This window comes from Colletes latitarsis, chromosome 4 (genome assembly GCF_051014445.1).
Source record: "Colletes latitarsis isolate SP2378_abdomen chromosome 4, iyColLati1, whole genome shotgun sequence".
In the NCBI taxonomy this organism is placed as follows: Eukaryota; Metazoa; Arthropoda; class Insecta; order Hymenoptera; family Colletidae; genus Colletes; species Colletes latitarsis.
The window spans coordinates 35,542,722-35,558,410 of record NC_135137.1 but is presented as its reverse complement, the minus strand read 5'-3'; the positions used below and the strand labels follow the sequence as shown (position 1 = coordinate 35,558,410).

Below are 15,689 nucleotides of genomic sequence, written 5' to 3'. Positions count from 1 at the left end.
AAGTGTTTCTTTTGGAAATGGGGAATTTTCACAACTGTGTGTATCTAATCATCCACGACACAAGGGTAGAACTGAGTTTCAAGAATTATTTTAACGAAATGCAGAAATAGTCGAGTGTAGGAAAATTATGTTGAGAAGGAAGAGAATCGATGAAAATACACTTACCACCGAACTCTGTCTATGGACTGTTGTTTACTTTCCCAAGGTTTCGCACGCACTGACGCTCTCGTTGAGAGTCCGCGCTACTTATTGTATACACCGCGGATTTTGTGTATATCGCGACCTATAATACAACCTCGGCTCGATTTCACGAAAAGCGAAGCAAATACAAAATTCGCCAACACGAGTTACCAGGGAATCTTTCTCAAGAAAGTGTGTTATAGAATCGTCCACTATATCCTGTATGTATATTAGCAGTGATTCATGGATCGATAGTCGGATGACTTATGTACCTGCCATCAAAGTCGGTTATATATTACAACACGATTCACAATTATCGTCCAAACGGTCGTTTCGTAAAAAGTCCTCGTATCCGTGGCCTCTGACTCGTGTTATTCTAAAATACAACGCTGGACCTCGGGAAGTTCCGATAGATTGATAATTTGCAGAGTTCGAAACTATTTGTGTAACGTACCCCCATAGACCGCGGGGCTCCGGTTAGATTCCCTTTAGAGTGGCTTGGGCAAAGCCCCACGGGGGTTTCGAGGATATTACGGAGCAACAAAATAATAACGCGACCGGGCGGCGGGGGTTGACGGCGGAGAAGGATCGGAAGGTGGTCGGGGGAGGTTTAGGGCGCAGCCAGCAAAACACACACGGCGACTAAAAGGCTTACGGGGTAATTTGCGACGGCTTAAGGCCGGGCCAATCTGATCCATCCCGCGTGTATACGTGAAATCTTACACCCGACCGTGCCGTACGATCTTCGGTACCGAAGGGACAAAAAGACAACGGAAGAAAGACGAGGAAAGATGGAAGAAAAGTCGAGGCGCACGAAACACGGAGAGAGACAAGAACGGGGCCTCTTTGAAAAACGATACAGGGTTACCTCAATGGCCCTCCCTTGCTTTCCCTTCTTTCTTTTTTCCTTCCTCTCCCCGTTTCTGTCTCGCTCACCGGCGTCTTCTCTTTTCTTTTTTCCACCCGCGGCTCTTCCCCCGTTCGCTCTGGATCTCCTTCACCCGGGGCCTTCCTCCACTTGTTCCGTCGTCCAGCTCGGTTGCCTCGCGGTGAACACGAGCCGCGGACTTCACGGGCTGTCGCGCAGAATTTGGCCGGCGAATTTTTTCCCTGAAAATGGTTAATTGAGCGTGCGCCGGTGCAAACGAGAGGTAACCGGGGGCTATTTCCTCTTTTTGCTCCCGGTCGGTCGGTTCCCCGCCTCCCGGGTCTGCCTTCTCGCTTCACTAACGCTCCCTCCTTATGTTACACCGGTCAGTTCTTGCGCCCGAAAGTAACCGAGAATTAAAAAGCTCCTCCCGTTCGACCCCCTCATCGCCGTGTGTCGATTTGTCTACGATTCGACGCCGTGTTTCTTTCGCCCCTTTGGCGTTCTAATAGAACGTCTCGATCGTCGTTTTATCGGGCGAGACAATCGGTCTCGATGCCGATTCGTAACGGCACCGGAACACGATTCGACGAACCGATCCCCGAGCATCAAAGACAACCAAAGGATGAATGGCGAGAGGAAGACGCGAACGCCAAAGGCCAGACTGAGACCGGGCATATTTCAGAAGCGAAACTTAATTTGCCCCGAAGTGTGCCACGGGACTCGAATCAATTCGAGGGCTCTCGAACCTCGAAGAGCCTCTAAGCGACGGCGCGTGCCTCAATCGGATGCCATTGAAGTTCCTCTCTTTCTCGTCGCTGGCGATAATTGAGAGACATCGATTGCGGTGCACTCGTTTCGCCGGCCACGCACCTTTTACCCCAGGGCCCCTCCGCCATCGAAAATATCACGAACCTCCAAGACTCTGCACGAAACGTTCCTCCACATCTGGCTATTAAAATTTCGGAGCCCATCAATCTTCCGTATATTTTATTTCGCGTTCTGCGACACAGACGAGCATTTAAAAGTGAAATAAAACTTTTTAAAATAGAATTTTCATTATTTTGAACACTATGGAAATAGTGGAGAATCACCCTTGTCAATATTGCAATATTCCACCTTCTATAAAACTTTTTTAATAGAAAGAAATTTTGCACGAGTGTCAAGATCATTTCACTAATAAAAGGTAGAGTCCTAAAGGATTTTCGAACGTATATAATAGTACAGACAATCATTTTAAATAGAAATAGTGATCACCTTCTATAGAACGTTTTTAATAGAAAGAAATTTTGCACGACAGTGTCAAGATTATTTCACTAATAAAAGGTAGAGTTTTAAAGCATTTTTGAACGTTTCGGAAAGGGAATTTGTTTCCAGCGATCAGTATTCCTGACAAAATGCCCGAAGCAAATATTGTCGCTGGGATTTCGAAGAGAGCGTACGATAAAAATTAAAAGACGAGCACTTCTTTCGGTGATAGCATCTTCCACGTCACTTTGTTCAACGGAAGGAACCCCACGCATAGGTTTAGGACACGTTAAGAGGTCCTCGATGGTGTTTGCTGGCAAACACCCTACGTTCTCGCGTTAGCTCGCTGGCGCCCTTGCTACCTCGCGAGTCCCTTTCGCTCGCGCACACAAACGGAGTCTGATTACACATTAATTATTTACCGAGTGATTTCTGACGTATGTACCGACCAGCTTCTCGAAAACGAGTCATTAAATTAAATGAGACGCGGAATTCGCATCGAGAGCGTGGTCTCGAGCGGTTATCCCGAGCGATTCGAAAGATGTTTACGCGACGCACGACTAATATAGAGACAATTAGCGGCCGACGGAACGGTGCTTCCTATTCTTTCGCGGCGTTTCGTCGAGCGGAAAAGAACTTGGAAAGGTACAAGGGTAAAAATGTCGGGAACGAATCGGATAACGATCTATGCCCGGGAAGACGATCGAGACGGTTAATTAGCCACTCGGATCGTTAGACAGACGATCGGTAATTGTCCTTCGGTACTCGTGCCAACAAGAGTCCCTTCGAAAGGGAAATTATCCTCTCTCGTTTATCTCGGTCGAGTGCAAATATTTTTCCTACGACTCGCCGAACGGACAGCGTCTCGTGCGTTTCCACGACCGCGACGACCAACCGACCGGGAATAATTTCTCCTTCGAAGTAGCTCGGGAAAGGCCTAAAACAACGGGATTAGTCTGGACGGCGTATCCTCGTCAGAAGAGGTCGAGGCAAGGATTTAATTTCCGAGGATTTTTCCCACGGAATGGTCAGGGTAGTAGATGCCTCGCTCGAGGACCTCGGCAAACACTCGGGATGTCTATGCCCGCTGTAGGAAATTATTTGTCGGTCCTCGTAAACGACTAGGATCCGTCCAGGGCGGAAGAAAATGTCCTCCAAGGTCTTTCGAACGCTCTCAGGCATCCACTCTGTTTTATACTCTTCGGTTACTTTTTGTAAAAAATCTGGACTCGCCGTATTGGTATTTGAGAATTATTCTTCATCCTCTTTTTGAGGGTTGCATAAGCATCAATAAGAATATCATCGAATCTTCTCTAAATATTGTTAAACCTTCATATGTTTAGTTAACTTACTATAATAATATCTAAATACACTATATAATATGAATAAACGTAAATCAATATCAAGCTAGAATTACATACAGACGTCGCGAACATCGTACTAATGTAAAATAAATGATACTGCACTCTGACTTTCAAAGAGATTGTCTGCAATATTAAAAATGTAAATATGTCCTTCCAAGCTTACTGAATAAAACTTCAAAAAATTTGTAACAGTGTTAGGTGACTAGCTTTCTTTGTTGAACTCTCAAAAAAATATTACCAATCACCAATTAATAACAAAAATGAATTATCTAAATTTGAATCGTTTCCACGACTAACTGCGATAGTTAAACGGAGCCTAAAACGAACAGTAGCATTTTTTTGAACGTATGCTCGAGCACGGGCAGGTTTGCAGTCGCATTTGGGGATATCGGAGACGTTTAAAAGAAAGCAAATTCGAGGAAGAGGCAAGTGGATATCGTTTTTCGGGCGCTTAAAAATCTCGTCAAACAGATCGGGATTTCGGGGGCACGGAGGACGGAACGAGCGAGCGCCATCCACGTCAGTGGATACTCTTTGTTCGCGGGACAAACATTTGTCCGGTTTCTCAGGAGTTGCTCAGGAGGGTGACAGGAAGACGAGAACGATGGTTTCGCGTCGGCCCACAAAACGAGGCCACTGGACGGGCGTTCTCCTTCGTTTTAGACGCCATGTTGCGGCCGTCGCGGCACTTCCCCGATTTTTGCCCGGATTAAAATGTTGCAAATCATGGGCTACCTGTTCGGCCAGCGTACGTTGCACCATCGGTCGTCTTTGTTTTCTTCAGGCGCTTTTGTCTTCGCGGGTCTCGTCCGGGAGAAAACGCGTGGTAAAAATTCGCGAAAGCGCGCGGATACGGCGATTCGTCTCGCCGCTTCCTCTTTCGTGCAACACGGTTTCCGGTACGACGCGCGATGAGCTCGAACCAGCGAACGAAATCGCTGCGTGGGCGGCTGATTAGAAGATCCCAACGACACCGTGTGTTTCCTGAATCGATGAATCTTATCAAGAGACTTCTGGTGCCGGTCGAGGGTGGAAGGCGGTTGTTTAAGACAAACGAGGAGGGAGGGGGGAGGACGTAGGTACTAGCAGAGCGAAGAAAGAACTGAGCATCGGAACCGAGTCGGTCGAGAGGGCCCGTATCGTTTTAACGTCTCTATTAGCGGCTATTAAAAATGAGCTAGAGAGCAAAAAAAAGCAGCGAAACGAGGGCGAGGGGGGTCGAAGGGCAGCGAGGAGAGGAGAGACGAGGGGGTCCCGGTTGCTTGAAATCGCGGGCCCTCTGTTCACATGCCGTCTCCTCCTCGTACCGGTATCCAGTTACCTTTTGTGGAGGCCTTCGTCGTATAGCTCAGATTTTCGAATGATATGTTCTCCATTGTGCGCACCGGGTATTTAGCATGGCACGGGGTTGGTCTAAATCGAGGGGCCGCTGGGAGGGGAGGGGGACACGGGATGGGCTCGTACCACGCACGAAAATCCACGCTGCACGACACGGGGTAGATTCTGTTAAAATGATATCCCTCGTCACTCTAGTAGAGTCGTGGGCTCTCGAGATAGATCCGATTCTGATATCAGGTTGAAATTGATCGTTTCTCTTTTTTTCACCGCGTCCGTGTGCGCGTGTCTGTGAATCGTAGAAACTCGTTTCGGGATAAAAAGAAGGGGAACTGGAGCTGAAATACTCGTCCGACCATTCGTTGCTCGATTGAATTCTTCTCCGCTCATCGTCGTAATGACTTCTGTTGGCCATATATTTTCCGTCGTAATTTCATTTAGAAATTATACTTAACTCCTCCCATAAACAATTGGTCGGATCACTCTACCCATTTCGATACACCAGGAATCGTCTAATCGTTTCCTATATTCGCAGGTGTTTTATATGCCTTAAAAGGACTTCACGATGGATAATAATAATGATATACAATATCCTTATCAAGTTTATCGTACGAAACGTCGTACCGTTACGTATGTCGAAATGATCGAGCGTTTAAAAGAGTCTTTCGTCGCCTGCGCGAAAGCCATCCCGATGGTCCTTTCACCGACGTAGTTTCTCGATCGAAGATCGATCGAGGCTTCCTCGCCGCGGACGACCATCTTGCGCGTAATTACAGTAGCTTCCGTCACGGTTTGAGCCCTCGTCGCCGTCCGCGTGCATAATACTTTACAACATACGAGGGATTACAAAAGTGACTCGTCATGCGGCGTAAATACTTAACGGCGGGGCGCATCCTCGTCGCTCCGGCCTCCTCCGTTGCACCTGATACTTTCCCCCGGCGACGCCTGATGAATTTCTTTTTTAATCGTACCAACGCCGAAAACACCGCGTCACCTGTGATAGCTCGTTCCGGGCACGTTCGACGCGGTCCTCGATTCGCCACGCGAATTCGGAGGAACGCGTGCACGCGCGGACACATGCCGCGAATATATTATGCTGGTCGACAGAAATGAAAAAAAAGAAAGAAGAAAAACATCCGCGCTAAAAATCCACCAGGTCAGCCTTCCCGGTTCTGGTTACCAGCGAGTTAAAAATACGAGCGACTCGTGAGACGCGAACGCGATCTAGACGCACACTATCGACTTTCTCTCAACTAAACTGTCGATTTCTCCTCGATTTTTACCAGAATTTTGCGACACTATCTATAGACACACGAAAGAAATTTATATAAATGGTACACTGGAAGACATTGAATCTGTCAAAGTTAAATCGCAAGTGGTAAGATTTTCAATTCCTTCCCAAGTTTATGTTTCACAATGTTTCGACAGCCATGTTAATCGCGTAGGAATCGCGTGTTAATGTCTGACAGTTTATCGACGCCTTCGGATGCTGTACAGCCGTTCTCCCACGTAAACAGTGTAATGACGACGGGAGCGAAATAATGATCCACGTGTTGACGAAGTACGGACGCAATGCAAGGGTTCGATGCGTCGAATCGTGCAGGAAGCGTATAATACAATAATGTATTTTGTAATCTACGTTATTTTATTCGTCAAAATGGCCGCCGTTGCGTTGGACGGCTAATTTTCTAACGAATAATTAGTCTTCGCCTTCCGTTCTAAAAATATTCACGCGTCAATAATCGACTCCTTGACTCGCGGAATATACATCGGACCAAATATGTCAAACGCAAGTTGCACCTGTAGCAAAGCTAATTACGTTTTGTACGATTGCTTAATTTGGTTTTAAACAAATTAATATTCGAAACTTTCTTTTCACGGTTCCATCCGACTCGAAGCCGACTGACGAAGACGGATTGGACGTTTGTTACGGGTGCGTGATAAATCGAGCGCCTGGCCGTGAAAACACGATCTGAAATTAAGTCGTAAGACAGGGGGCGAAAAATATTGCGTATTTGTTTCTAATAATTAACGCACGTGTAGTCGAACCATGGAAGCGAGGGAATTATCATCGCGTAGCATCGCTGTTAATAACCGAGCTGCCTTTAAAATCGTAATTAATAATAATTATAAAATATAAAAATGTGTAATTCAGTATGATTGATAGTCTCGGAGATAAGAATGCGTTTGTATCTATAGGCCGTTTCCGCTTGAGGGGGAACAGGACCCTGCAAGAACGTAAAACGCGAGATTCCTTTCGTGTTTGCGCAAACTCTGGAAAATGATTACTCTTAGCAACATTACAGAAACGGAAAATTAATTTCAACGCTCGGTCTAGTTATACGGGACGCGATGGGAGGTTTGGAAGCTCGTGTTTTGGAATTGAATAATGCGGTCCATGGAAGGCGAAAAGAAAAGAAGTTTCGCTGATTGCGGAACCGTCGATCGCGGATGCTCTGCTGTTGTTAAATCGGCTAAATTGATGTTGGTACCGGTCGCGTTCGCGCCGAAAAATTGACACCGTAAGCTCGAACCTCCGCACTTTAATACCACGACATTAAGGCGGCTTCAATGGGGGACGACGATCGTCGGAGAGCACTTAGCGGAACAAAACGAGAGGCTGGCACATAATAAGTCGCGGCGCTCGTGCGGGTGTCTCGTGAAAGGACGAAGACAAAGGAGCGCGGTCTTGGGGCATAATTAAAACGCGTCGAGTGTCCCGTTGAAGCGAGACACCCGGGTAAAAAAGGAACTGGACGAGGAAGGAAAGAACGAGCCACGGGGTTCGATTACCGGCGTGTCCGACGCGTTTTCGAGCGGGTCCGCGTGAGAGTGGCCTCTCCTCGAATCGCGCTACACCCCGTACCTTTTTCTTCCTGCCCCCCTCCATCCCCCGGAATCGAATAAATCGCATTCATGCCTTCGTCAGGGAAATTTGACGTCTCGTTATATTTCCATTCACGCGGCGAGTGTCGAGTTCGCGGATTCAGGAATAAATCGAGCACGAATAATCGGCGATCTATTAGAGGTCGATTTATGGGATCCGTGCAGCCACGTTACTGGTGGAGGAGGGTAAATAGATACGACTATTTATTGTTTCAGACATTTTCTAACAGTATCGTTCAAAAATTCTTGATACGTAGAGAAACACACGAAGATCTGTCCGTAAAATATATTTAAAAACTGACAGATGCATATGCAGAAACATATAAGGATAAAATAAACATTCACACGAATGAATTACCAAAAAAAAATCGACAGAGGATAGGTGCCTAAAAAAAAAAATTTCAATTCGTTTTAAAAAAATTATTTTTAGCTGCAGGGGTTAATTACAATCATTTTTGGTGAATAGACATATCCCCGAATTCCTACGCACATTCGAGAAAAAAATTCGAGTATATGTAAAATTGTTCGATAAAAAAAAATAATTTCAAATCATTCTAAAAAAATTATTTTTAGCTAGGGGGGTTACTTACAATTATTTTTGGTCATTACGCATATCCCCGAAATCCTACCTACTTTCGAGAAAAAAATTCCTTACCGAAAATATAATTTCTGGCCAGAAATGTCTGCCCGAATTTTCATGCGAATCTTTAAAACGTCATAACTTCTGAACGGATTGGATGATTTTAATGTTTAAAAAAGCAAACGACGCGTATTTTAGTGTAGAATATGTAGAAATTCTAAAAATATTCGAAAAGTTGATCTTTGATTCCGCAAAATGAGAAAAACTCCATAAAAATGGTCCAATTTTAAAACAACCATAACTCCTAAAATACTGAATATATTTCAATGAAACTTTTTTCTGAAGTAGAGCTCATGGGTACCTACAAAAAAGTATTAGACAACTTTTCTGTACAGCCTCAAACAAAATAACTAAAAATGAAAAACGAATTTTATAAGAAAAATCGACAGGGGGTTAGAATTTTTCGGCGAAAAAAAAAAATTTCAAATCGTTCTAAAAAAATTATTTTCAGCTGCAGGGGGCAATTACAATAATTTTTGGTGAATAGACATACCCCCGAAATCCTACGTACTTTCGAGAAAAAAATTCTTTACTGATGATCGGAATTTTATTATCGTAATTACGTAGATCGAGATCTAAAGGGCCAGTTGGAAATGTAACGCAAGAATCGATAAGAAAATGGTTTCCCAATGTGTCGAGCAATAAAAATAAATGTCCGTTAAGCCGTGAACGAGATCGGTAGCTCGCGGAGGGCGTCGGAGGCGGCGCGAGGGTGAATCGGCTCCTCGCGAGCGCGGTTCTTTTTTTTGAGGGGGGAACGTGAGGAAGCAGCAGACGAGATCTTCGTCGGAGCGGCGAACCTGTTCGAAATCACTCGAGGTGTTACCGTGGTAACTGTGCGGGCTCGAAACTCGATTAGCAAAGAAAATACGGGAGTATCTCGGGCGCCCCGGCGTCGAATCGATCTGGCACGAAGAGGCTTTTAAGGCGACCACAACATCTCATTGTCTTTGGCAGACCGTCGAACGACTCTCCTTTTCCCTTTATACCCCGATCGTCCGCGGAAAGAGCGTTTTCCACTCCAGGGAGGGGAAACGTATTCTTTCGAACCGGGGTCTCTCGTTGTTTTCTCTCGTTACGCGATTACGCGGCCGGACGCGAGAAAAATTATTTTCCCGCGACCACGTACAATTTACGGTTCTTCATCCGCGGAAGTTCCGCGTCCGAAACGAATTATAACGCAATTCCTCTTAGCAACGAGCTAATTTACACCTGAGCGTTTGATACCCCCGTCGTGTAACAAAATTGCGATGCAAACGATGGCGTATCAAGTCGGCTCCGTAGAAGGTGCATCGAATCTAAATAGCACGCGTATTAAACGCCTTCGCGACGCTGGAAACGCGTGTACTGCAAAAACTGAATAAAATTAAGTTTCCTTTGTTTTTTCGTCGCTGATAATTGAGTCGTGTACGTCCAGGATAATTGCAGTATGGATGAAAGGTGCACAGTTTCTGATTGATAGAAGGCATCGATTTGATTCTCCTTTTGTGCATCTATGGCAGTGAGGATTCTTCTAAGAATTATACTAAATACCATATTTTGTACTTGCATATCCTCCTGGTTGCAAGCTTGTAAATAAATTCGAATTAAACGCTCGTTGAGCACAGCTTTAAGCCGCGTATCAAAAACGAGCGGGTTGCAAAGCGAGTTGTCGGTAAAAATTCTTCGTGGGTGGCGCGGTGAATAACATTTTCCTGTCGACAGGTCGAACATCCGTTTCGATGGCGACTGTTCGCCGTTTATCTCGACCGCAGGATGGGTCGCGTGAGAAGATGGCGGTATTTCCGTATCTATCCGTAATCTCCCGAGTAATGAGGTGGATCGTTCTTTCATACGAAGCGTCGCCCGGGAATCGTCGTTACTCTCCCGTGAATCCTTGCTCACCTGGGAAGGACGGGCCCGCTCATTAATTATAGCCGCTCCACGGTGATGACTGGAAACAAAGTGTTTTCAGTGCCGCGTACATCCACCTATTCCATCTAACCGAGATGGAATTAAAATTCTCATCGCGATCAACGCCCACGCGGACTCTTGCCTGCGACGCGTACGACCGACTTGCTACCAATGGCGATTGACCTTCTTCGTTAACCCCGCGACGGGAGATGCATGCTCGAGTAATCGATCCGGAAAAGCACGCAGCAAGATGGCTTTCAACGATCACGAGACACACGAATGTTCGAGAACACGTTATTTGCATAATAGGAATCATTACTCCATCGTGCATCAAAATTTAACCGTTTCAAAGTGGGCGACGAGTTACCTTATGTGTCCCGTTGATACTCTTGAATCGAGGACTTTTTATTAGGGGTTGAAACAAAAGTAGAACTTGTATAATGCAAGTTACAAATGTAAGGTCTTGTACAGCAGATTAATCTACGAAAACTATAACTAATATTCTAGAATGTTTGTTCCACCGGTCAGGATGACACTATGAATAAAACAAGTTGCACTTAGAGATACTAGTTTAAACAGAGTGCATTACAAACGATAGGGAAAATTGTTTTCTGGGAATGGGATACACGTGTAATAAATTCTGTTCACGTTGTATAATGAATGGCAAAGAAGAGAATATCACCCCTATTATGTCACATTTATTCAGCAATTAGTTGACTGACAAGTTAGCAATTTTCATAGCGTAGGAATTGCAGCTCGTAATACATGGACAATCTACTTCCGATGGGGGGGAAGAAAGGCTTCGTGCAAAAGTAAATTCATATAATTAGACGATAAGAACGAGGTAGTAATAAAGGTTACGTGCTCTATGTTCTAATTGCAAAATGAAGGGAGGAAGACGGTAATCTGATGATCGCCGGCGATACCTGCAGACGGAAGGTCTTCGTATTGATGATTGAAAAGATACTACCTAGCAGATAACAATAGAAATGCAATAAAAAATATAGCTCATTAAAATAGCATACATTTATGAGGTAGACGAAGTAATATTTTGATCGATCAAACGTAGATTGTAAATTGCGATGCACCTAATTAATCTTGTACGACATTTGCGACCAGAGCTCTAATTACTCGACGACGAAGTTAACACTTTAACTTCGATAAACGTTAGGGAGAATTCCGTTCGAAAAATGTTAACGTTTCGCGCGATATCGTTAATGAACTTTTCCGCGAGGCTACGTTTAAAATAATATTTGTGCAGATTGCATCGTCGCGCGGCGCGTTCGATTCACGCATCATGTATATTTCATGGCAATTCAAGTTGTACCGTTAACGCAGCCGACCGCAGAAACTGTTATAAATTAATTTTTATCCTCGATTTTCCATATTTTTTCTGTTTATAATAATAGTTCCTTTTCGCTCGCTCTTCCAGAAACTTCGCTTTATTACCTACTACTACGTGAAGTTTTGTAAAATAAGAAGACTCTTTAGAATCACTTATCGTTCGATTAAGAATATTAAATCGTGCACGAATAAATAATTTGGTTTCATAATTCTAAAAAATAGAAGTGTTCCGTGAGATGCAAATGAAATTTTGTATTTATAGCGTTCCTCGTTTCCAGAAATAATTTTTATGTTGAGACGTGAAATTCCCTGTGATATAGGGATGATATTATTCGAGCTAGCTCCAAAACGGGTTGACAGAAGGGTAACGCGAAAGTTCGTGGGAGAACTAACGCGGTGGCGTTGCGTTATGTTACAGAATGCAGCAGCAATCTGGCACAGGAAACGGAAATACACGACGCGCTTTGAGCCCCGGGCCAGGAGGCAGCGACTCGGAGGACTCCGACATTTCTCTCGGCGGAACGTCGCCGCCGTCGCCGAGTTCCTCGCCTCCGCCGACTCATCAACCATCTCCTGTTCCTCTCGGGCCCCTTGGACCTCTGCCTCCTCCATCCTTAAATTTCCGTTTCGATCCATCGCAATCGCAGTTTCGATTCAACCACGCGACGGCCTTCAAATTCCCGCCGACAGGCTTCCGATTTGGACCGCACAGCCCGCAACACAATCATCCGAACATCTCGGGCGGCGGAATCTTCAGGCTGACGGAAACCAGCCCGTTCCAGGCTGTGGGGCCCAGGGGCGATCTTGGATCCAGGTAAGTCGCTCAAAAATTCATCGTACACCACGCGTTTAGCATCCGTATGCGATAATGATGGTCTTCGAAACTGCATGGAACGAAGAGCCTAACCACGTAAACGTTAACAGACAGTGGAACGTGTTTGCTCGTAAATAAAAATTTATCTTGGATTCCTCTTGAGCTGTTACTAAATATTTCCCTATTTTAATGAGATAGATCGTTGTGGTCACTGTGTTTAGATTAGTTAACCCTCGAGTGGATGATTGGGGCCACTGTGGCCCCCAGAAGTTTAAACAACCAATTGTTTAATATATGTCAACGTAATTATATGAAAATTTATTTACTAATTTGGTAAAATAATTCAGTTCAGATTGAGAGTCCACTTAAGGGTCAATGACTCAGTGTTTAGTTTCTGTTTATCATGAGGCGGGGGAGTATCTGTTGTGAATTTTGTAATAAATACTGTTTTAAACTGATCACCACCCCTGATTGAATTTGTTTGTTTACGATCCCCCTGTTCACTGGTGCACCGTTCAATTTCCAGATTGCCGGATCATTTGGGGCTACCGCCACCCAGGTTGCATCCTCACGAGGGTTTGCTCCATCACCCGCACGTTCCGCACCAGTTACCGGAAGGGATGTCGAGGTTATCGGACGGCTCGCGACTCTCCGACGGCGGGATCTCGCGTCTGTCGGACAGCCTATCGGAAGCGCACAGCCCGCCGCTAATGGCGACGAATCTGTCGGTGACGGGTCCGCTTAGGGTCGCGGTCCCGAGCCCTCACACGCCATCCTCGCGAGGCAGTCCGCCGTCGAATCAGCAGACGCCTCAGGGTCAGTCTCAAGGCCAGGGATTGATAAGGGTCGCGACGCCCCCGCCGAACCCGAAACCGCCGCAGATCCACAGACCGTTTTCACCAGCGTGATACGACAAGGACGATGTCGAGGAAGCAATCATTTCCGAGGAAACGGAGAACGATCGGTGCTCGATGTCGAGCAAAACAGCGACCAGCGACAAGCATCGGTTCCTCGAGAAGCGTTTCGAAGTCTTGTGAGGTTTCTCGCGAAGAGAGAGGGTTTTGAACGATCTCCACGTTCGACGGCCACGAAACAATTACTGGTGATGGAAGAACGAATTTATCGCGGTGGTTTTTCGTCGAACTGTGAAACATTACAAGTGTGGCCAGATTTGCTAGTTGACGTCTAGTTAGACGGAGTCGCGGAAGCGGACGTGTGCAATTTCTCAAGATCAAAATGCGAGTGTAAATAGTTACGGTATTCGAGAGTAACGGGGGTCGTGGAAGTATCGCCGAACGAGGAACTCGCCACGAACCGATCGCGCTTCGCAAAACTCAGTGTAGTGAAATGTTTTTCTTTTTTTTTTTTTGACGTAGTTTGTACATATAGCGACCGGTTTCGGGAGAGAAACGTTCTATCGGTGTAAATCGTTGCTTCGAACGCGCGAGATGGACGAGAGGTAGAAAACTTGAACGGCCTAGACGTAGACCGAAGCTCGATCTTCGGGAATTTTTGACGCTGTTCGGTCGATGCGCGGGGATCACGAACGAATTAACGTTGAGATTTGTACAGAGATCCCTCGAGAATCGTTCCGCGACGCTTTTGCGAACGCGATCGAAGCGGAAGCGTAAGGACTCGAGCGCCCGGTCGAACTAAATAATTTAAGAAAGTTCGCGAGACAACCTTCCCTACACTTTAGCCTAAGTAGACACTAGCGATTTGTAAATTTCATTAATCGACTCGGTCTTCGATGGAACCGTTTTACTCTAAGAGTAAAGAGCCGCGTTTGGCTTGATGCTGATCGTTGACGAAAGCCGATCGATCTCGGATTCTCTCTCGCGACAGAGAAACACCGTGCGCCCTGCGAGTAAACCTTCTCTTTGTAGATACACACGCAGAAAAAAAAGAAACACCTTAGCGAATTTCTTGTATAATCGGCCCCTATAAATATGAACATACATACGATGATCTACGTATACATAGGTACCTTACGTAAAGACTATTAACACGGAAAATATACATATATAAATATACGAGGAGAAATGAAAATCATTATTATTATTAATATTATTAATATTATTATTAATATTATTATTTGCGCCTGTACATACATTCACGCGAAAATATATTAACAGATTATTATGACATTACAACAAAACCATTGTGTCAGTCTTGAATTTCGCGCCCTCTCATGCGTCCCCGCGGTATCCGGGTTAGAATCGCGCAATTCGCGGCAATTATTCGGCCGGTTTGCCGCGACAATCGCATCCGTTCGCGTCGACGGATCCGTGGAGCCTTTGATTTCCCGTCGACGCGGATAAACGATTAAAATAACTTCGTACGAGAAAGGATCGAGGGCTGCTCGACCCTCTTCCCTAGCCCTCCTATCCCTCCCCCTGGGATGCTTCCTATAATTTAAACGCTGCGAGGCTCTTCCCCACGGTGTGTGCCGCACGAATACGCCGTCGAATACCGCAGAGTCACGGAGCTCCCTGTTAACGAACTCGACGAAGTCGCATTCGAAACACGGATTCTTTTTTCGTCGAAGGTCAAAGCGTACGGGTCTCGAGCGGTCGAGAGGAACAGCCTGGAGAGGATAAGGGGACCCGTATAGGGGGGGAGTAAAAGACGAACAGAGAGAGTGAAAACGACGGAGGGAGAACGAGATCCGCCGGAGGAAGGTTATCGACACGACTGCGGAGAAAGAGAGCAGGAGAATACGTGATAGGGCACCGGTGGGAGAGAGAGTAGTTGCGCGATAACGTGGCGTGGGCGGGTGTCGCTGACAAAATGGACCAATCGGCTGGCTGGGTTGCGTTGTAACCGATCCCGCGGGTTAACCAGGAACCAGGAACATCGACCAAGACTCTCCAAAAAGCCGATATGCCCAGAGCGCACGCCTAACCGTCCTCGTCGTCGACTCCACCCTGCCCCCGACGCCTCCACATGCGACCGCTTCCTCTCTTCCTCGTCACGCGCCCTTCCTCCGCGATCTTTCTCCCTCTTCGACACCCTTTTCCGCGTCGAAATTTCTCGACAACCGCGTCGGTTTCCCCGTGCGGAAGATGGAGTCGTTATCGCCGCCCGTGAACGGAGACGCACCAGTGTTTCGCCAGC

General features: G+C 46.0%; 1 protein-coding gene across 1 annotated transcript in view; it reads left to right on the top strand.

The window, feature by feature from the left end:
* Nucleotides 1-14,639, top strand: part of Optix (optix) — a 59,342-nt gene extending 44,703 nt beyond the window's left edge. Inside the window, exons 2-3 of the mRNA XM_076763145.1 lie at nt 12,177-12,572; nt 13,099-14,639. Coding sequence (XP_076619260.1) covers nt 12,177-12,572; nt 13,099-13,480 — 778 coding nt within the window. The 3' untranslated portion in view covers nt 13,481-14,639. The remainder of the gene's footprint in view (nt 1-12,176; nt 12,573-13,098) is intronic.
* The last annotated feature ends 1,050 nt before the right edge of the window (nt 14,640-15,689 follow it).